Source organism: Panulirus ornatus, chromosome 56 (genome assembly GCF_036320965.1).
Source record: "Panulirus ornatus isolate Po-2019 chromosome 56, ASM3632096v1, whole genome shotgun sequence".
In the NCBI taxonomy this organism is placed as follows: domain Eukaryota; kingdom Metazoa; phylum Arthropoda; class Malacostraca; order Decapoda; family Palinuridae; genus Panulirus; species Panulirus ornatus.
The window spans coordinates 8,270,773-8,294,288 of record NC_092279.1 but is presented as its reverse complement, the minus strand read 5'-3'; the positions used below and the strand labels follow the sequence as shown (position 1 = coordinate 8,294,288).

Genomic DNA, 23,516 nt, shown 5'->3' with positions numbered 1-23,516 from the left:
ATTTTTGTCTGCTCCTGTTGCTACCTTGCTAACTTGGGAAATTACACACAAATATGAAGCTGGTGTATCTTCATAAAACTATTTCAAGGTTTGATGAATCTTTTATTCTGCAGATTCATTTTCTATATTTTTTTGTTTTTTAATTGATGAAATGATATACTACAATTTAGAGCAAATCAGTTTGTTAAAGCTCAGAAATTTTGTTTCCCCAGAATTTCCTTTGGTTTTTGCCACACTGGTACTCAAAAAATTGGTATGATACTGACAGTTTGCCAAGTTATAGCAAGTGCTCAACTGCTGTGATGCATGAGGCTCTTCAGGGCCATATGTCTCTTTCTTACAAGTACTTTGCTGAAGATTCAGACATTATGCAGGAAGGAATAACAGTGCAAGAGTGGAGGAAGAAATATAGTGAGGTAGGTAAAGCTAGAGTCATTGTATTATCTTTCTTTTATTATGATGCAGTAATATAATTATAATATAATATGTTAGATATTTAACAGGCTCATTATCCTTACCAGTTGATGAATCTTAAAACTTGTTGTTGCTGATAATCATGCCTCAAAGTCACAGACCTCTACTTGACAAATTGCTGAGAAACTGAGGTATTTATTTCCATGGAAACTGCACTATAAAATCAGTACATGGAATATGCGAAGGTTGTTAAGAGCAAGTAAAGAATATGGTGAAGGTAAGACTAATTGAGAGTGGATATAATGGTGCTTCAAGAAACATGATTGAAAGTCAGAGGTGAAATCAAGACGAAGATAATGTGTAGTCTTTTCCTGTGGAAGGGAAGATGAGGTACACTGGTTTTGTGTACCTGGAAAAGGATACAGGGAAATAGAGGCATTGTATGCCTTACAGTGAAAAACCACCAAGAAAAAGACTGAATTATAAGTAATTGGAAATGAAACAATTGCTTGTGCACCAACTACAAATATTGGAGTGGAAAATCAAAATCTCTTATGAACAGCTGCAAGTGATAATGGATGAGATAGTGCACCATGAACATGATTACAAAAGCGAGTGGAGAGTTGGAGGCCTTCACTGCTGCTGTTGCATAGAACAGTCTTCATGAAATATTGAATGACACTAGGATACTTGTGATTGCAGTGTTCCTGCTAAAGGATACCTGCTGACAATTATTGAGATTATCAGATAGTATAACTAATTAGAAGGGTATTCTATGGAACATTAGTATCACCTATAGTGCAGCAGTTATTGAGAATTTTAGAATGAAATAGGAATGGATGGAAATGTTTGGAAAATATAAAAAACATGAATATTAATTTCCATGGCATAAGGCATAATTTTTTCAAGTTATGTGGGATGTTAGGTTCCAATTTAAACCTTATTGTGAGGGACCTAACTCAGGCAAAATCTAAACTGAAGCTATAGCTTTTATGCCATGCAGATTCTTAGATACTGGTAAACAATGTTACAAAGTTTCAGGAGTATCTGATGTGGACTTTTCAAGTAATGACCAAGGTTATGTTGCATGCCAAAGTGATGGATGGTGGACTGACTGATGATGAACATTGACAGCAGTGGTTTGGTTATTGTTTAGCCATACTTCATATATGACATAGCCAAATTAACCTTAGCAATTGGAAGGTTAAGAATTTGTGATGTACACTTCTGCAGGGGAGCAAGCTATCACACTGATCCATATTTTATAGTTGCCAAATGAATCAACATACTTAATTTAGTATTCTTCAGTTTACTGGCAAGAGGCTGAAGCTACAGCTGCCTCCACTTCCAACCAGGACAGTCAGCATTGTCAATCCTCTTTTTCCATGAGGTGTGACCCAGGGAGCATCGACTTGCTACTTCAAAGCTTTCACTAGTGACTTGAGTGAGGTAGGGGAGTGGGAGACAACCAGTGCCACCGTATGAGAGGGATGACAAGGTAACAAGGTAAGGAGGGAAGAGTGGAGAGAGTTAGAGAAGTGTATGCTGATAGGTGACACATACATACTAGGCAGTATTTTATGAAGCAAAAATAGAAATAAGTAGGGCAAAGCAAAAGTGCTGGGAGTGAAGTTATTTTAAGATCAGGATATTATTCGCAGCTTGCAATAGAGGCCTGAATTGATTAATGATTATACATCTAAACACTCCCATCACTACCTCCACCGTCACCATTTTGAATGGCATCCTGGCACACACACACTCATAGGCCATGTCCTTCCCTCCATCTACAGAAGAAAGTGTTACTAACTTGAGGGTTGACCTTTACACCAACTGGGTTTCTCATAAGGGGTTGCCCTCATGATCTATTAAGTAGGTAGAGGATGTATTTGAGTAGCTCTTAACCTGTATTGTTCTCACCATATTAACTCAGGAAGCTGTCAAATATTTTAAAGTATAATGAATATGGGATATATGAGAAAAATTATTCCTCTGTATTCCTTGTGTCATAGATGGAACAGAAGAAGTAGCCAAGCAGGAAGTGCTCAGCCACTTTGAAGGCTCAGGCTGGGATTTCAGAGCCTACATTTTTACCAGTGTATTTGAAGATTGTTTAATATGTTCTGTTATATAAAGACTGATTTACCTCTTCACCTTTTTATTACAGAGAGTGCAAACCTCCTTAATTAATGGAACAGAATCAGACTATGCTGGCTTTACTTATGATGCTGTGTGGACCTATGCACTTGCTCTGGATAAACTCTATAAGGAGGATCAGTTTTATGCTGCTGACCTCAGGGCAACAAACACTACACAGTAAGTTATTATACAGCATTTATATTTTCAAATTCATCTGATTTTCTCAATAAAACTGTACTATCTATATATATCTCTGATGCCTGTTCCCTCTGGAAACTCCCATCAAGTGATGGCCGTGGCAAAAGAGTCTCCATTTATCCCTGTTCTTACATGCCTCCCTTGTATACACCATTCCACACATTCTTCCTCTGTTTTTCTCCCTCTGGTATTCCTCCACCTTCTTTGCCCTTGCCTCAGGTGGTCTTCTATGCACACCAACCCCTTTAATTGTACTATCATACACTCTTCTTGTAAACTCTCAGTCTTGCATTCTTTCCATATGCCCAAACCACCTCAAAGTATTACAATTCACCCTTTCTATCGCTCCATAATACATTCCCTTTGCATTCCTTGTCATACCACATCTTTAATTTCTTTCTTCATTCCATCGAGTCACACCACATGCTCTTTAATAGCTCATTTCCACAGCCTAGATTCTTTACCTCTGTGCCTCATTCCATGTCCATGATTTATTTGCATAGGTCAGAGTTGGGAGGACTATGCTGTCCCTTAGTCCTCTCTTTACTTCCATACTTCCACCTCTACCTTTTATTATTCTATTAAGAGACCCAATTACTCTTCTACCCTGTACTGCTTTTTCCATTATTTCTCCTTCCATACCGCCACACTTACCCAAAACAGCTCTGAGTTACTTAAATTCCCTCACTTCTTCCAGTCTTTTCTCCCCCATATCCACAGCTTAATTTAGTACACTTTCTTCTTTCACTCTTTATGTTTTTACAAAATCCATACTTTCACTCTGTTTCCTTTCAAGCAGCATTGCTTTACTTTTACTTGGATTTACTTTCAATCTCCTCTGCTTACACACATCATAAGACACACTTACAACCTTCTGCAACTCCTCTTCACTCTCTGCAAACAACACAGTATCATCTGCCAACAGGCTTGCCACTAGCCACCATGTCTCTGTTATAAATTATAATGACTCTCATTACCATATCTCCATCCTGTCTTCATATCAGAAATAGCTTTTATTACGTTTGCTACTTTTTGAGGAGAAGTTAACCCCTCTTCCGTCTCTCATTGCTTCTTCTCTTCCCCGTTGTTAAACAAAAAGTATAGCTAAATAGGTTTTAGATATGACATTAGAACAGTCCCAGCTTCAAAGTTTTGCCACTCAAACCCAACCATATTGATGTTTGGCCATCTCTTTGCTGAACATAGAGATGATTCAATCCAAGCACAAACACTGTAGTGTGGTGAGATGTGACATTGATTAATCAGTATTCAAGATAGCCATTTCACTGTATATATTTTAATGTTTTTATATATAATTACCCAAGGAACAATTTCTGTGAAAGAATCCTGGTGCTACCCAGGATCTCTTTCCAGAGGCTCTTGCAGCCCAAGGCTGTTCAGTAAAAGGGATAGTGAACTCCTTCAGAGTGAGACTGTACTCACAGTGATACAGCCTTGCCAAAGGTAACTTTTCAGTCACTTTAGATGTATCTTAATTTCTTTCATACTTGTCTGCCTTCATGTCCCACATAAGTACTTATGAGATAGTATACGTATACTTGTGTATATCCCTCCTTTCGAACCTGGTATTCTCACTCACCAGTCCTTTTTCAGCATAGAATTCCACAAGCTGTTCACCATTTCCATGCAAAACACTGAATTCCCCATACCCTCCAGTTATACCCTCAACTGCCACATTACTCACCTTCACAGCTAAATCACCCATTACTTATACCTGGTCTTTTACATCAAAATTGATGACAAACTTACTCAGCTGCTCCCAAAACACTTGCCTCTCATGATCTTTCTTCTTATGGCCTGGTGCAGAAGCACTAGTAATCACCCAATGCTCATCATCAACTTTCATTTTTACCCACATCAACTTGGAATTTACTACCTTACACTCTTAGACACTCCCACAACTCCTGCTACAGTAGTGCTACCCCTCCCTTATCTCTTGTTGCCTGAGCAACCCCTGACTCTCCTCCTAAGATATTTCCAAGCCATTCTTCCTCTTTATCCTTGAGTTTCGTTTTACTCAGAGCCAGAGCATCCAGGTTTCCTTCCTCAAACCTACTCTTTATCTCTCCTCTCTTCTCATCTTGGCTACATCCACCCTCATTTCTGCACCCGAGTATGGGCCTGCAAGGAGGATGAGCATTCTAAGCTAGGCTCCCTCTTCTGTTCTTTCTTTTTGAAATTGAAATACAAGAAGGATGGGGGGTTCCAGCTCCCTGCTCCTTCCCTCTTTAGTTGCTTTCTCTGAGACACAAGGAATACTTAGGCAGACTTTTTTCTTCCCGCCCATACATCTTACCAGGTACACTCAGTAAACCTGTGTAGTTTGGACACTCACCTTTATATAAACCTATATCTTTATACAGCACCACTGTACATTTATTCCGCCAATCTTCAGACATTATCTCACCATGATCCATGCATACATTGAAAATCCTTATCAACCATTCAACAATACTGTACATTCACCCCCTTTCTTTATAAATTTAACCGCAATACCATTCATTCCAGCCGCCTTGCCACATTTCATCCTACTTAAGGCTTTCACCATCTTGTTTCATTTTACCACACCACAATCCATCACTCTATTCACTTCACATACCACCTTGACCCAAACACCCTATGTTTGCCACCCTGTCATCAAACACATTCAACAGTCCTTCAGAATACTCACTCAAACTCCTTCTTAGTTCATCACCACCGGTTACCACCTCCCACTTTGCCCCTTCACAGATATTCCTATTTGTTCTCTTGTTTTACACTTATTATTAACCTCCTTCCAAAGAAACTTTTTTTTTTTTTTTTTTTTTTTTTTTTTGCTTTGTCGCTGTCTCCCGCGTTTGCGAGGTAGCGCAAGGAAACAGACGAAAGAAATGGCCCAATCCCCCCCTACACATGTATATACATACGTCCACACACGCAAATATACATACCTACACAGCTTTCCATGGTTTACCCCAGACGCTTCACATGCCTTGATTCAATCCACTGACAGCACGTCAACCCCGGTATACCACATCGCTCCAATTCACTCTATTCCTTGCCCTCCTTTAACCCTCCTGCATGTTCAGGCCCCGATCACACAAAATCTTTTTCACTCCATCTTTCCACCTCCAATTTGGTCTCCCTCTTCTCCTCGTTCCCTCCACCTCCGACACATATATCCTCTTGGTCAATCTTTCCTCACTCGTTCTCTCCATGTGCCCAAACCACTTCAAAACACCCTCTTCTGCTCTCTCAACCACGCTCTTTTTATTTCCACACATCTCTCTTACCCTTACGTTACTCACTCGATCAAACCACCTCACACCACACATTGTCCTCAAACATCTCATTTCCAGCACATCCATCCTCCTGCGCACAACTCTATCCATAGCCCACGCCTCACAACCATACAACATTGTTGGAAGCACTATTCCTTCAAACATACCCATTTTTGCTTTCCGAGATAATGTTCTCGACTTCCACACATTCTTCAAGGCCCCCAGAATTTTCAGCCCCCTCCCCCACCCTATGATCCACTTCCGCTTCCATGGTTCCATCCGCTGCCAGATCCACTCCCAGATATCTAAAACACTTCACTTCCTCCAGTTTTTCTCCATTCAAACTCACCTCCCAATTGACTTGACCCTCAACCCTACTGTACCTAATAACCTTGCTCTTATTCACATTTACTCTTAACTTTCTTCTTCCACACACTTTACCAAACTCAGTCACCAGCTTCTGCAGTTTCTCACATGAATCAGCCACCAGCGCTGTATCATCAGCGAACAACAACTGACTCACTTCCCAAGCTCTCTCATCCCCAACAGACTTCATACTTGCTCCTCTTTCCAAAACTCTTGCATTTACCTCCCTAACAACCCCATCCATAAACAAATTAAACAACCATGGAGACATCTCACACCCCTGCCGCAAACCTACATTCACTGAGAACCAATCACTTTCCTCTCTTCCTACACGTACACATGCCTTACATCCTCGATAAAAACTTTTCACTACTTCTAACAACTTTCCTCCCACACCATATATTCTTAATACCTTCCACAGAGCATCTCTATCAACTCTATCATATGCCTTCTCCAGATCCATAAATGCTACATACAAATCCATTTGCTTTTCTAAGTATTTCTCACATACATTCTTCAAAGCAAACACCTGATCCACACATCCTCTACCACTTCTGAAAGCACACTGCTCTTCCCCAATCTGATGCTCTGTACATGCCTTCACCCTCTCAATCAATACCCTCCCATATAATTTACCAGGAATACTCAACAAACTTATACCTCTGTAATTTGAGCACTCACTCTTATCCCCTTTGCCTTTGTACAATATATATTTATATATTTATTGAGGATGTAAGGCATGTGTACGTGTAGGAAGAGAGGAAAGTGATTGGTTCTCAGTGAATGTAGGTTTGCGGCAGGGGTGTGTGATGTCTCCATGGTTGTTTAATTTGTTTATGGATGGGGTTGTTAGGGAGGTAAATGCAAGAGTTTTGGAAAGAGGGGCAAGTATGAAGTCTGTTGGGGATGAGAGAGCTTGGGAAGTAAGTCAGTTGTTGTTCGCTGATGATACAGCGCTGGTGGCTGATTCATGTGAGAAACTGCAGAAGCTGGTGACTGAGTTTAGTAAAGTGTGTGGAAGAAGAAAGTTAAGAGTAAATGTGAATAAGAGCAAGGTTATTAGGTACAGTAGGGTTGAGGGTCAAGTCAATTGGGAGGTGAGTTTGAATGGAGAAAAACTGGAGGAAGTGAAGTGTTTTAGATATCTGGGAGTGGATCTGGCAGCGGATGGAACCATGGAAGCGGAAGTGGATCATAGGGTGGGGGAGGGGGCGAAAATTCTGGGGGCCTTAAAGAATGTGTGGAAGTCGAGAACATTATCTCGGAAAGCAAAAATGGGTATGTTTGAAGGAATAGTGGTTCCAACAATGTTGTATGGTTGCGAGGCGTGGGCTATGGATAGAGTTGTGCGCAGGAGGATGGATGTGCTGGAAATGAGATGTTTGAGGACAATGTGTGGTGTGAGGTGGTTTGATCGAGTGAGTAACGTAAGGGTAAGAGAGATGTGTGGAAATAAAAAGAGTGTGGTTGAGAGAGCAGAAGAGGGTGTTTTGAAATGGTTTGGGCACATGGAGAGGATGAGTGAGGAAAGATTGACCAAGAGGATATATGTGTCGTAGGTGGAGGGAACGAGGAGAAGAGGGAGACCAAATTGGAGGTGGAAAGATAGAGTGAAAAAGATTTTGTGTGATCGGGGCCTGAACATGCAGGAGGGTGAAAGGAGGGCAAAGAATAGAGTGAATTGGAGCGATGTGGTATACCGGGGTTGACGTGCTGTCAGTGGATTGAATCAAGGCATGTGTATGGGGTGGGTTGGGCCATTTCTTTCGTCTGTTTCCTTGCGCTACCTCGCAAACGCGGGAGACAGCGTCAAAGCAAAAAAAAAAAATATATATATATATATATATATATATATATATATATATATATATATATATATATATATATATATATATATATATTTCTTTTTCATACTATTTGCCATTTCCCGCATTAGCGAGGTAGCTTTAAGAACAGAGAACTGGGCCTTAGAGGAAATATCCTCACGTGACCCCCTTCTCTGTTCCTTCTTTTGGAAAATTAAAAAAAAAGAAGAGAGGGGAGGATTTCCAGCCACCCGCTCCCTCTCCCTTTTAGTCGCCTTCTACGACACGCACGGAATATGTGGGAAGTATTCTTTCTCCCCATCCCCAGTATATATATATATATATATATATATATATATATATATATATATATATATATATATATATATATATTGGGAGCCTTGAAGAATGTGTGGAAGTTGAGAACATAATCTCCGAAACAGATGAAAGAATGGCCCAACCCACCCACAGACACATGTATATACACATACACGTCCACACACGCAAATATACATACCTATGCATCTCAACATATACATATATATATATATACACACACACAGACATATACATTTATTCACATGTACATAATTCATAGTCTGCTTTTATTTATTCCCATCGCCACCTAGCTACTCATGAAATAACGACCCCCTCCCCCCTCATGTGTGCGAGGTAGCGCTAGGAAAAGACAACAAAGGCTACATTCTTTCACACTCAGTCTCTAGCTGTCATGTAATAATGCACTGAAACCACAGCTCCCTTTCCACATCCAGGCCCCACAGAACTTTCCATGGTATACCCCAGATGCTTCACATGCCCTGGTTCAATCCATTGATAGCATGTCGACCCCGTTATACCACATCGATCCAATTCACTCTATTCCTTGCATGCCTTTCACCCTCCTGCATGTTTAGGCCCCGATCACTCAAAATCTTTTTCACTCCATCTTTCCACCTCCAGTTTGGTCTCCCACTTCTCCTCGTTCCCTCCACCTATATCCTCTTGGTTAATCTTTCCTCACTCATTCTCTCCATGTGACCAAACCATTTCAAAACACCCTCTTCTGCTCTCTCAACCACACTCTTTTTATTACCACACATCCCTCTTACCCTTACATTACTTACTCGATCAAACCACCTCACACCACATATTGTCCTCAAACATCTCATTTCCAGCACATCCACCCTCCTGCGCACAACTCTATCCATAGCCCACGCCTCGCAACCATGTAACATTGTTGGAACTACTATTCCTTCAAACATATCCATTTTTGCTTTCCGAGATAGTGTTCTCAACTTCCACACATTCTTCAAGGCTCCCAGGATTTTCGCCCCCTCCCCCACCCTATGATTCACTTCCACTTCCATGGTTCCATCCACTGCCAAATCCACTCCCAGATATCTAAAACACTTCACTTCCTCCAGTTTTTCTCCATTCAAACTTACCTCCCAATTGACTTGACACTGAACCCTACTGTACCTAATAATCTTGCTCGTATTCACATTTACTCTCAACTTTCTTCTTTCCCACACTTTACCAAACCCAGTCACCAGCTTCTGCAGTTTCTCACATGAATCAGCCACCAGCTCTGTATCATCAGTGAACAACAACTGACTCACCTCCCAAGCTCTCTCATCCACAACAGACTTCATACTTGCCCCTCTTTCCAAAACTCTTGCATTCACCTCCCTAACAACCCCATCCATAAACAAATTAAACAACTATGGAGACATCACACACCCCTGTCACAAACCTACATTCACTGAGAACCAATCACTTTCCTCTCCTCCTACACGTACACATGCCTTACATCCTCGATAAAAACTTTTCACTGCTTCTAACAACTTGCCTCCCACACCATATATTCTTATTACCTTCCACAGAGCATCTCTATCAACTCTATCATATACCTTCTCCAGATCCATAATTTTTTTTTTTTTTTTTTTTTTTTTTTTTTTATACTTTGTCGCTGTCTCCCGCGTTTGCGAGGTAGCGCAAGGAAACAGACGAAAGAAATGGCCCAACCCCCCCCCATACACATGTATATACATACGTCCACACACGCAACTATACATACCTACACAGCTTTCCATGGTTTACCCCATGGTTTACCTTCATTTATCCATAAATGCTACATACAAATCCATTTGCTTTTCTAAGTATTTCTCACATACATTCTTCAAAGCAAACACCTGATCCACACATCCTCTACCACTTCTGAAACCATACTGGTTTTCCCCAATCTGATGCTCTGTACATGCCTTCACCCTTTCAGTCAATACCCTCCCACATAATTTCCCAGGAATACTCAACAAACTTATACCTCTGTAATTTGAGCACTCATTCTTATCCCCTTTGCCTTTGTACAATGGCACTATGCAAGCATTCCGCCAATCCTCATGCACCTCACCATGAATCATACATACATTGAATAACCTTACCAATCAGTCAACAATACAGTCACCCCCTTTTTTAATAAATTCCACTGCAATACCATCCAAACCCGCTGCCTTGCCGGCTTTCATCTTCCGCAAAGCTTTTACTACCTCTTCTCTGTTTACCAAATCATTTTCCCTACCCTCTCACTTTGCACACCACCTCGACCAAAACACCCTATATTTGCCACTCTGTCATCAAATACATTCAACAAACCTTCAAAATACTCACTCCATCTCCTTCTCACATCAATACTACTTGTTATCACCTTCCCATTAGCCCCCTTCACTGAAGTTCCCATATGTTCCCTTGTCTTATGCACTTTATTTACCTCCTTCCAAAACATCTTTTAATCTTTCTAGAATTTAATGATACTCTCTCACCTCAACTCTCATTTGCCCTCTTTTTCACCTCTTGCACCTTTCTCTTGACCTCCTGCCTCTTTCTTTTATACATCTCCCACTGATTTGCATTATTTCCCTGCAAAAATTGTCCAAATGCCTCTCTCTTCTCTTTCACTAATAATCTTACTTCTTCATCCCACCACTCACTACCGTTTCTAATCTGTCCACCTTCCACGCTTCTCATGCCACAAGCATCTTTTGTGCAAGCCATCACTGTTCCCCCTAAATACATCCCATTCCTCCCCCACTCCCCTTACCTCCTTTGTTGTCACCTTTTTCCATTCTGTACTCAGTCTCTCCTGGTACTTCCTCACACAAGTCTCCTTCCCAAGCTCACTTACTCTCACCACTCTCTTCACCCCAACATTCTCTCTTCTTTTCTGGAAACCTCTACAAATCTTCACTTTCGCCTCCACAAGATAATGATCAGACATCCCTCCAGTTGCACCTCTCAGCACATTAACATCCAAAAGTCTCTTTCGTGCGTCTATCAATTAACACGTAATCCAGTAACGCTCTCTGGCCATCTCTCCTACTTACGTAACGTATCCTTAAGTATATCTCTCTTTTTAAACCAGGTCTTCCCAATCACCAGTCCTTTTTCAGCACATAAATCTACAAGCTCTTCCCCATTTCCATTTACAACACTTAACACCCCATGTATACCAATTATTCCCTCAACTGCTGCATTACTCACCTTTCCATTCAAATCACCCATCACTATAACCCGGTCTTGTGCATGAAAACTACTAACACACTCATTCTGCTGCTCCCAAAACACTTACCTCTCATGATCTTTCTTCTCATGCCCAGGTGCATATGCACCAATAATCACCCATCTCTCTCTCCATCAACTTTCAGTTTTAGCCATATTCAGTTTTACCCATATCAATCTAGAGTTTACTTTATTACAGTCTATCACACACTCCCACCACTCCTGTTTCAGGAGTATTGCTACTCCTTCCCTTGCTCTTGTCCTCTCACTAACTTCTGACTTTACTCCCAAGACATTCCCAAACCACTCTTCCCCTTTACCCTTGAGCTTTGTTTCACTCAGAGCCAAAACATCCAGGTTCCTTTCCTCCGACATACTATCTGTCTCTCCTTTTTTCTCATCTTGGTTACATCCACACACATTTAGACACCCCGATCTGAGCCTTCGAGGAGGATGAGCACTCCCTGCGTGACTCCTCCTTCTGTTTCCCCTTTTAGAAAGTCAAAATATGAGGAGGGGAGGGTTTCTAGCCCCCGCTCCCGTCCCCTTTAATCACCTTGTATGACACGTGAGGAATGCGTGGGAAGTATTCTTTCTTGCCTCTGTCTTTCTTGCCAGTGTGCAATTTCCCTCTTTAGTAAGGTATCTTGATGAACAAACAACTTGGCTTTAGAGAAAAATCCTCACTTGGCTCTTCTGTTGTATTTTTTTTTCGTAAGATTAAAGCTTTTATTTATATTTTCCACTTTTTGTTTTCTGTATTCTACATATGGTGTGCTTCATAGGACATCTTTCTATTCAGGGATATGAAGTTTTGCTGTCATACTCATTTAAGTAATGACATTATTTAGATATGGTACGAAGTATATGTTTACCACTAACTCTTCAAGGGTAAAGTTATGAATTGTTGCCATTTTCAGTAAAGTAAAAGTTTATGTATTGATTCCTAAAAATATGTTTGAAATGATTATTTTTCAGGGCTTTCATGAAGAAAATATCATCAGTATCCTTTAATGGAGTGTCAGGGCACATCAACTTCACTTCAGGTGCTTCAAGATTAACAGATATCATAGTGTGGCAGTTTCAAGAGGATCATTATGTAGAAGTAGGGCACTTTCACCCTGGTCCTTCTTCGTCTGATAAAGGAGTGTAAGTAAGATCAATTAATAACTATAGTCATTATTTATATTTATTTATTTTGCTTTGTCGCTGTCTCCCGCATTAGCGAGGTAGTGCAAGGAAACAGACGAAAGAATGACCCAACCCACCCACATACACATGTATATACATACACGTCCACACACGCAAGTATACATACCTATACATCTCAATGTATACATATATATACACACACAGACATATACATATATACACATGTACATAATTCATCGAGTAAGTAACGTAAGGGTAAGAGAGATGTGTGGAAGTAAAAAGAGTGTGGTTGAGAGAGCAGAAGAGGGTGTTTTGAAGTGGTTTGGGCACATGGAGAGAATGAGTGAGGAAAGATTGACCAAGAGGATATATGTGTCGGAGGTGGAGGGAACGAGAAGAAGTGGGAGACCAAATTGGAGGTGGAAAGATGGAGTGAAAAAGATTTTGTGTGATCGGGGCCTGAACATGCAGGAGGGTGAAAGGAGGGCAAGGAATAGAGTGAATTGGATTGATGTGGTATTCCGGGGTTGACATGCTGTTAGTGGGTTGAATCTGGGCATGTGAAGCGTCTGGGGTAAACCATGGAAGGCTGTGTAGGTATGTATATTTGCGTGTGTGGACGTATGTATATACATGTGTATGGGGGTGGGTTGGGCCATTTCTTTCGTCTGTTTCCTTGTGCTACCTCGCAAACGCGGGAGACAGCGACAAAGCAAAAAGAAAAAAAACAAAACATAATTCATACTGTCTGCCTTTATTCATTCCCATCGCCACCTTGCCACACATGGAAAACAACCCCCTCCCCCCTCATGTGTGCGAGGTAGCGCTAGGAAAAGACAACAAAGGCCCCATTCGTTCACACTCAATCTCTAGCTGTCATGTATTGATGCACCGAAACCACAGCTCCCTTTCCACATCCAGGCCCCACAGAACTTTCCATGGTTTACCCTAGATGCTTCACATGCCCTGATTCAATCCATTGACAGCACGTTGACCCGGGTATACCACATCGTTCCAATTCACTCTATTCCTTGCATGCCTTTCACCCTCCTGCATGTTCAGGCCCCGATCACTCAAAATCTTTTTCACTCCATCTTTCCACCTCCAATTTGGTCTCCCACTTCTCGTTCCCTCCACCCCTGACACATATATCCTCTTGGTCAATCTTTCCTCACTCATTCTTTCCATGTGACCAAACCATTTCAAAACACCCTCTTCTGCTCTCTCAACCACACTCTTTTTATTACCACACATCTCTCTTACCCTTACATTACTTGCTCGATCAAACCACCTCACACCACATATTGTCCTCAAACATCTCATTTCCAGCACATTCACCCTCCTCTGCACAACTCTATCCATAGCCCACGCCTCGCAACCATACAACATTGTTGGAACCACTATTCCTTCAAACATAGCCATTTTTGCTTTCTGAGATAATGTTCTCGATGTCCACACATTCTTCAAGGCTCCCAGAATTTTCACCCCCTCCCCCACCCTGTGGTTCACTTCTGCTTCCATGGTTCCATGCGCTGCCGAATCCACTCCCAGATATCTAAAACACTTCACTTCCTCCAGTTTTTCTCTATTCAAACTTACCTCCCAATTGACTTGACCCTCAACCCTACTGTACCTAATAACCTTGCTCTTATTCACATTTACTCTCAACTTTCTTCTTTCACACACTTTACCAAACTCCGTCACCAGCTTCTGCAGTTTCTCACATGAATCAGCCACCAGCGCTGCATCATTAGCGAACAACAACTGACTCACTTTCCAAGCTCTCTCGTCCACAACAGACTGCATACTTGCCCCTTTCCAAAACTCTTGCATTCACCTCCCTAACAACCTCATCCATAAACAAATTAAACAACCATGGAGGCATCACACACCCCTGCCGCAAACCTACATTCACTGAGAACCAATCACTTTCCTCTCTTCCTACACGTACACATGCCTTACATCCTCGATAAAAACTTTTCACTGCTTCTAACAACTTGCCTCCCTCACCATACTTTCTTAATACCTTCCACAGAGCATCTCTATCAACTCTATCATATGCTTTCTCCAGATCCATAAATGCTACATACAAATCCATTTGCTTTTCTAAGTATTTCTCACATACATTCTTCAAAGCAAACACTTGATCCGCACATCCTCTACCACTTCTGAAACCACACTGCTCTTCCCCAATCTGATGCTCTTTACATTCCTTCAACCTCTCAATCAATACCCTCCCATATAATTTACCAGGAATTCTCAACAAACTTATACCTTTGTAATTTGAGCACTCACTCTTATCCCCTTTGCCTTTGTACAATGGCACTATGCAAGCATTCCGCCAATCCTCAGGCACCTCACCATGATTCATACTTACATTAAATAACCTTACCAACCAGTCAACAATACAGTCACCCCCTTTTTTAATAAATTCCACTGCAATACCATCCAAACCCGCTGCCTTGCTGGCTTTCATCTTCCGCAAAGCTTTTACTACCTCTTCTCTGTTTACCAAATCATTTTCCTTAACCCTCTCACTTTGCACATCACCTCGACCAAAACACCCTATATCTGCCACTCTATCATCAAACACATTCAACAAACCTTCAAAATACTCACTCCATCTCCTCACATCACCACTACTTGTTATCACCTCCCCATTAGCCCCTTTCACTGAAGTTCCCATTTGTTCCCATGTCTTATGCACTTTATTTCCCTCCTTCCAAAACATCTTTTTATTCTCCCTAAAATTTAATGATACTCTCTCACCCCAACTCTCATTTGCCCTCATTTTCACCTCTTGCACCTTTCTCTTGACCTCCTGCCTCTTCCTTTTATACACCTCCCACTCATTTGCATTATTTCCCTGCAAAAATCGTCCAAATGCCTCTCTCTTCTTGTTCACTAATAATCTTACTTCTTCATCCCACCACTCACTACCCTTTCTAATCTACCCACCTCCCACGCTTCTCATGCCACAAGCATCTTTTGCACAAGCCATCATTGCTTCCGTAAATACATCCCATTCCTCCCCCTCTCCCCTTACCTCCTTTGTTCTCACCTTTTTCCATTCTGTACTCAGTCTCTCCTGGTACTTCCTCACACAAGTCTCCTTCCCAAGCTCACTTACTCTCACCACTCTCTTCACACCAACATTCTCTCTTCTTTTCTGAAAACCTCTACAAATCTTCACCTTCACAAGATAATGATCAGACATCCCTCCAGTTGCACCTCTCAGCACATTAACATCCAAAAGTCTCTCTTTCACGCGCCTTTCAATTAACACGTAATCCAGTAACGCTCTCTGGCCATCTCTCCTACTTACATACGTATTCTTATGTATATCTCCCTTTTTAAACCAGGTATTCCCAATTACCAGTCCTTTTTCAGCACATAAATCTACAACCTTTTCACCATTTCCATTTACAACACTGAAAACCTCATGTATACCAATTATTCCCTCAACTGCCACATTACTCACCTTTGCATTCAAATCACCCATCACTATAACCCGGTCTCGTGCATCAAAACCACTAACACACTCATTCAGCTGCTCCCAAAACACTTGCCTCTCATGATGTTTCTTCTCATGCCCAGGTGCATATGCACCAATAATCACCCATCTCTCTCCATCAACTTTCAGTTCTACCCATATCAATCTAGAGTTTACTTTCTTACACTCTATCACATACTCCCACCACTCCTGTTTCAGGAGTAGAGCTACTCCTGCCCTTTCTCATGTCCTCTCACTAACCCCTGACTTTACTCCCAAGACATTCCCAAACCACTCTTTCCCTTTACCCTTTAGCTTCATTTCACTCAGAGCCAAAACATCCAGGTTCCTTTCCTCAAACATACTACCTATCTCCTCTTTTTTCTCATCTTGGTTACATCCACACACATTTAGACACCCCGATCTGAGCCTTTGAGGAGGATGAGCACTCCCCGCGTGACTCCTGTTTCCCCTTTTAGAAAGTTAAAATACAAGGAGGGGAGAGTTTCTAGCCCCCACTCCCGTCCCCTTTAGTTGCCTTCTACGACATGTGAGGAATGCGTGGGAAGTATTTTTTCTCCCCTATCCCCAGGGGATTGTATATGTATATATCATTATATATGTATATATGGTCTTTAACTCAGAGGTTCAGTGATGTCTTGTAGTGCATTTTCTAGTGTTGCAGTGATTTGGAAAGCCCCCTGAAAATTTGTTTTCTTATTTCTTTTATTATTCTCATTATTCATCCACTTATATTTCTTACAGTTGATTTTAGAATTTAGTATGAATTTATGTTATTTATATCCTTTTCCACATGGGAAATAATGATATATATGTATTTTTATCTCTGATGCCTGTTCCATTCTGGAACTCCCTGAAGGGGGTTGCCATGGCAATAGAGTCTCCATAACTAATGAGGTCTAGTGCCAAATGTCAGCCTGTAATGCCTCACCCTTAACAAGCCACAGGCAGAGGGCAAGTCTAGCGCAGTGTTTGTAGAGACTCCTACCTAATGTTCCTACTGACTACTAATACCTAATGCTCCCACCTAATGTTCCTATGTATTACTTCTTCCTAATGTTTCTACCTAATGCTCCTACTTAGATGTTCCAGCAAATTTGCTTTTTGTTTAAATTATATTATTACAGAAGTTTTAGGTCAATATTGTTCACAGTTAAGTTCATATAAAAGCATATGGTTTTATCATACTTTTTAAAGTTTTCTAGGTTTTCTCTTTACTTATTCATTTTTATCATTACTGTATCAAAGTAATGTAGGACATGACAGATCCGCACTTTGGGAGAAAGAATACTTCTCATATATTTCCTGCATGTTGTGATAAGCAAATAAGAGGGTATAGTCTGGTTGGATGGAAACCCTCCTCTTCTTGTCTTTCGTTTTCAAAAGTTGGAACAGAAGCACCAAGCAGGGAGTGATCATCCTTTTCTAAGGCTCTGACCAGAGTGTCTGAATGTGTTTGGATATAATCAAGATGAGAAGGGAGAGATAGGTCATATTTTGTGGAAGGAAACCTGGATATTTTAACCTTGAGTGAAATTCAATGAGATGGGGAAAGAGTGGTTTGGGAATGTTTTAGGAGTAAAGGCAGGGGTTAGTGCCGCCTAGGCAAGAGCTAAGGAACAGGAAGCACCTCTACTGAAGGAGGAGTTATGGAAATGTGTGATAGAGTGGAAGGAAGGGAGTCCCTGAGTGATGTGGGTAAAAAATGAAAGTGGGTTACATGAGGTGGTTGACTATATGCACCCAGTCAAGAAAGTCAAACAAAAAAAGGCAAGAGTTTTGGAAGGAGCTGACTTAATGTGTGTCATTTGTGTTTATGTGAGAGATCAGGTAGTACTGATGAGTGATTTGAATGAATGTGGGTTCTGTGGAAGTTGAGAATATAACCTCAAGGCATGGAAATTCAGTGATGTAAATAGAGTTGGTGAACAAGTTGTCAAGTTATGTGCTGAAAAAGAACAGGTGATTAAGAATACCAGATTTGAAAAGAGTGATTTAGGAGTGGAGTGAGAAGGATGATATTCAGTTGCTCAACTCTGTGCACATAGGTGCACACGTGCAACATTACTGCACTTTTTGACCTGTGGTCCTGACTAGTGGATATAGCCATCTTCCTGTAGGAGCAGTATAGAAGGGACTCCTTGGGCAAACAAAGAAAGTCAAACAAAAAAAGGCAAGAGTTTTGGAAGGAGCTGACTTAATGTGTGTCATTTGTGTTCATGTGAGAGATCAGGTAGTACTGATGAGTGATTTGAATGATTGAGGGTTCTGTGGAAGTTGAGAATATAACCTTGAGGCATGGAAATTCAGTGATGTAAATAGAGTTGGTGAACAAGTTGTCAAGTTATGTGCTGAAAAAGAACAGGTGATTAAGAATACCAGATTTGAAAAGAGTGATTTAGGAGTGGAGTGAGAAGGATGATATTCAGTTGCTCAACTCTGTGCACATAGGTGCACACGTGCAACATTACTGCACTTTTTGACCTGTGGTCCTGACTAGTGGATATAGCCATCTTCCTGTAGGAGCAGTATAGAAGGGACTCCTTGGGCAGGAAGTAAGTAGTAAGTATGAAAAATTTACAGGCTTTCCTTGAAACATGTGTATGTCTTTCTACTCTTACCAAACTAATCCATGAGTTTCTATTTTCTTCCACTATCACAAACACCCTTGTTTGGACCCTTTTGTCTGTTGCTGTTTGAATTCCTTTGTGTATTTACTGGCCACTCCATGCCAGATGGCGAGGAATGAGTTACAAAAGGATTAGGGGAATTTGTCCCAGCCCCATTGATCAGCATTTATTGTTGTACCTCAAAATCATGAAAAGTTGAAGAGACTTAATTGTGAATGGCTTAACTGAAGCGTACATAATGTAACGGGTTTTATTACTGTAGCTAAATCAACATTTTTCAGTTAATTTTTTTGGCTTCTATTTTTTTCCCATCTGTAGCATATATGAATGGTATACTCAACAAAGTATGAAGAAAATGCATATATGAATGGTATACTAAACAAAGCATGAAGAAAATGATCTGCATAGGCTTAATTGACCTTGATTGGAGAAGGTATTATTTACTAATATTCAGATGTTTTATTTTAGGTTGAAAATAATTGAAGGTCAACTTAAATGGCCATCTGGTAGGAAACCTGATGATGGCAGCAATAAATGTGCAATAGAAGGCTTCAGAAGTTTCCTGAATCTTACCTGTGCAAATGCCTTAATTGTCATGTGTACAATATGCTTTGGGGGCCTGACACTGTTGCTTCTTATCTGCTTGTTCATCTTTAAGAGAAGGTTAGTTTATGGTTTTTAATTTTGCCACAACATTAATGTACATATTGAAACAGCCATTTAGTATTTATTCTTGTTGTTGATATAGATGTGTATCATTAAACTTTGCTTAACTGTTTGACAAGGAGTAAAAAGTATCCAGTTGTGTGGGAAAAGTAGGACTTTATATTTGAAATTAGTACAGAATTTTGAAATGAAAACAAAAGAGCTCTGATTTTCTTAAAACATGACTTTATCCTCTTATAGATATGAAAAGAAACTGGAGCAGATACAAGAATTTTGGAGTGGACGCCCTTTGTTTGAGATCTTTGATGGTTGGGAGATCCCAAGAGATAAAGTTGTCATCAATCGCAAGCTTGGTGAAGGAGCTTTTGGAACAGTGTATGGAGGAGAATGCCTCTTTGATTCTCAGGGTTGGGTAAGTGAATTTAGATGCATTGTATTGGGGTGTGAGAGCATCATTAAACTTTAGGGAGATTAAAAAGGTTATTGAATGAGGTAAATATTGTGTGTAAGACAAGAGAACAAATGGGAACTTCGGTGAAGGGGGCAAATGGGGAAGTGATAATAGGTGGTGATGAAGCGAGAAGGAGATGGAGTGAGTATTTTGAAAGTTTGTTGAATGTGTTTGATGATAGAGTGGCGGATATAGGGTGTTTTGGTCGGGGTGGTGTGCGAAGTGAGAGGATCAGGGAGAATAGTTTGGTTAAGCTTTGCGGAAGATGAAATCCAGCAAGGCAGTGAGTATGGATGGTATTGCTGTAAAGTTTATTGAGGAAGTGGGTTGGTAAGGATATTTAGTGTATGTATGGATCATGGTGAAGTGCCTGAGGATTGGCGGAATGCATGCATAATGCCATTGTACAAAGGCAAAGGGGATAAAGGTGAGTGTTCAAACTACAGATGCATAAATCTGTTGAGTATTCCTGGGAAATTATCTGGGAGGTTATTGATTGAGAGGTTGAAGGCATGTACAGAGCATCAGATTGGAGATGAGCAGTGTGGTTTCTGAAGTGGTAAAGGATGTGTGGATCAGGTGTTTGCTTTGAAGAATAGGAGAAATACTTAGAAAAACAGATGGATTTGTATGTAGCATTTATGGATCTGGAGAAGGCATATGATAAGGTTGATAGAAATTCTTTACGTAAGTCTTAAGAGTATATGGTATGGGAGGTAAGTTGCTGGAAGCAGTGAAAAGTTTTTACCAAGGATGTAAGGTAAGTCTGAGAGAAGGAAGAGAGGAGAGTGATTGGTTCCCTGTGAATGTATGTCTTCTACTGGGGTGTGTGATGTCCCCATGGTTGTTTAATTTGTTTATGGATGGGGTGGTTAGGGAGGTAAATGCAAAAGTTTTGGAAAGGGGTGAGTATACAGTCTGTTGGGTATGAGAGGGCCTGGTAAGTGAGTCATTTGTTGTTCACCGATGATGCAGCTCTGATGGCTGATTCGAGTGTGAAATTGCAGAATTTGTTGACTAAGTTTGGAAAAGTATGTGAAAGGAGAAAGTTGATAGTAAAGGTGAGTAAAAGCAAGTTTATTAGGTTCAGTAGGGTTGAAGGACAAGTTCATTGGGATGTAAGTTTGAATGGAGGAAAATTGGAGGAAGTGAAGTGTTTCAGATATTTAGGAGTGGACTTAGCAGTGAATGGAACCATGAAAACGGAAGTGAGTCCCAGGGTGGGGGAGGGAGCGAAGGTTCTGGGAACAATGAAAAATGTGTGGAAGGAGAGAATGTTATCTTGGAGAGCAAAAATGGGTATGTTTGAAGGAGTAGAAGTTCCAACAGTATTATATGGGTGTGAGGCATGGGCTATAGATAAGGTTGTGTAGAGAAGGGTGGATGTTTTTGAAGTGAAATGTTTGAGGACAATATGTGGCGTGAGGTGGTTTGGTGAAGTAAGTAATGAAAGGGTAAGAGAGATGTGTGGATATGAAAAAATTGTGGTTGAGAGAGCAGAAACGGTGAGTTGAAGAAATTTTGACATCTAAATAGGATGCCTTATTACTCAGAGGCAGACTTATTTATTTCTCTAATGAAGTGTTTCCATGGAAGAGTGGATGTTATAGTATTACCAAGTATGTTCATTGAGTCAAGAGGTGGAACTATAGGACAGTCATAGTAGTGAGGAAAGTTGTGAGGAATTTTTGATAGACAGATGGATAGAAATTGGGTCTTCGAAGCATTAGACTTAACCAGATTTTGTCTGGCCAGCTGAGATATCCCGTCATGTGTGAGGTTATTGAGGAAGTTGTGTTGAGATGAGATGCAGTTCAAGTCAGAGAAGGAGCAGAGTTGAAGGATGTGGAGGAAAGTAACATTGAGTCATCAGCATATGAGTGCATTTGGTTACTTACAAAAGAAAGGAAATGATTGATGAAAAGGAGAAAAATTGTAGGAGACCGGACAGAATGTTGAGGGATGCTGCTGTTGATGGAAAAATACTGTAGCACTCCATTACTATAAACTTTATCTGTGCCTTGTGTATGCACGTTTCTTGCATAGTGCTGGAAGCTCCACACCACCTTGCCGCCATTTATGATTGCTGTTTTCAGAACTTAAGCCCTCGTAGATTGAAATATGGTGTGTTATTTTAAAAATGGCATATTTCAAGGGTTCCTTGTACGGTAGTTGAAGACGTAATTGAGAGAAGGGAAATTTTTGTTGTATTATTTTTTCAGGATGCTGGTGTTTGTAGTATGTTATATAGCTTCTTATTGTAATTTTTTTCTTCTCTATCACAGGTTGCAGTAGCAGTGAAGACACTAAAAGTAGGTTCTACCATATCGGAAAAGTTGGATTTTCTTTCTGAAGCTGAAATGATGAAGAACTTTGATCATGAAAATATTGTGCGACTTTTAGGAGTTTGCACAAAAACTGAGCCAATCTACACAGTAATGGAATTTATGTTGTACGGTAAGAATTACTCACTACACTTTTGCTTTGAATACAAAGATTTATAAGAATGATATATTATCTGGCATCAGAGGCCTTTTAAGCTATTTTTCTAGTATTTGATATGGAAGTTAAAGTTTTGGTGAGATGGATTTGAAATTAGATTATGAAGGCAAAACTTTTCACTTTCTGTAAATTTAGAAAATCCATGCTGTGTAAGATCTTTCTTTGCATTTTACTGTACATAATGTATAGTTACTCTGAAGCCTTTGCATTTCTTTATAGGTGATCTTAAAACTTACCTTCTTGCTAGAAGAAATTTGGTGAATGAAAAGAATCGGAATGACGATGATGAAGTGAGTAACAAGAGACTCACTTCAATGGCTTTGGACATTGCACGAGGCCTTGCATACTTAGCAGAACTAAAATATGTCCACAGGTAGGCTGTCTCCCTTTCCTTTCTCTTTTGATCCCTTTTTTATGGAGAGAGACTATTTCTGATGCATTTAATGCCTGTGAGAAGGAAAAATAAGTAAGTCATGAGATTTTAATCCCGTACATAAAATCCCCTATCCCTGGGGATAGGGGATTAAGAATACTTCCCACGTATTCCTCATGTGTCGTAGAAGGCGACTAAAGGGGATGGGAGCGGGGGGCCAGAAACCCTCCCCTCCTTGTATTTTAACTTTCTAAAAGGGGAAACAGAAGCAGTCACGCGAGGAGTGCTCATCCTCCTCGAAGGCACAGACTGGGGTGTCTAAATGTGTGTAGATGTAACCAAGATGAGAAAAAAGGAGAGATAGGTAGTATGTTTGAGGAAAGGAATCTGGATGTTTTGGCTCTAAGTGAAACGAAGCTAAAGGGTAAAGGGGAAGAGTGGTTTGGGAATGTCTTGGGAGTAAAGTCAGG

General features: G+C 40.6%; 1 protein-coding gene across 1 annotated transcript in view; it reads left to right on the top strand.

The window, feature by feature from the left end:
- LOC139765858 (uncharacterized) overlaps positions 1-23,516 on the top strand; it is a 378,458-nt gene that overhangs the window by 276,323 nt on the left and 78,619 nt on the right. The window contains exons 15-21 of the mRNA XM_071693716.1: positions 213-416; positions 2,582-2,730; positions 12,737-12,907; positions 19,523-19,717; positions 19,961-20,132; positions 22,457-22,628; positions 22,893-23,046. Coding sequence (XP_071549817.1) covers positions 213-416; positions 2,582-2,730; positions 12,737-12,907; positions 19,523-19,717; positions 19,961-20,132; positions 22,457-22,628; positions 22,893-23,046 — 1,217 coding nt within the window. The remainder of the gene's footprint in view (positions 1-212; positions 417-2,581; positions 2,731-12,736; positions 12,908-19,522; positions 19,718-19,960; positions 20,133-22,456; positions 22,629-22,892; positions 23,047-23,516) is intronic.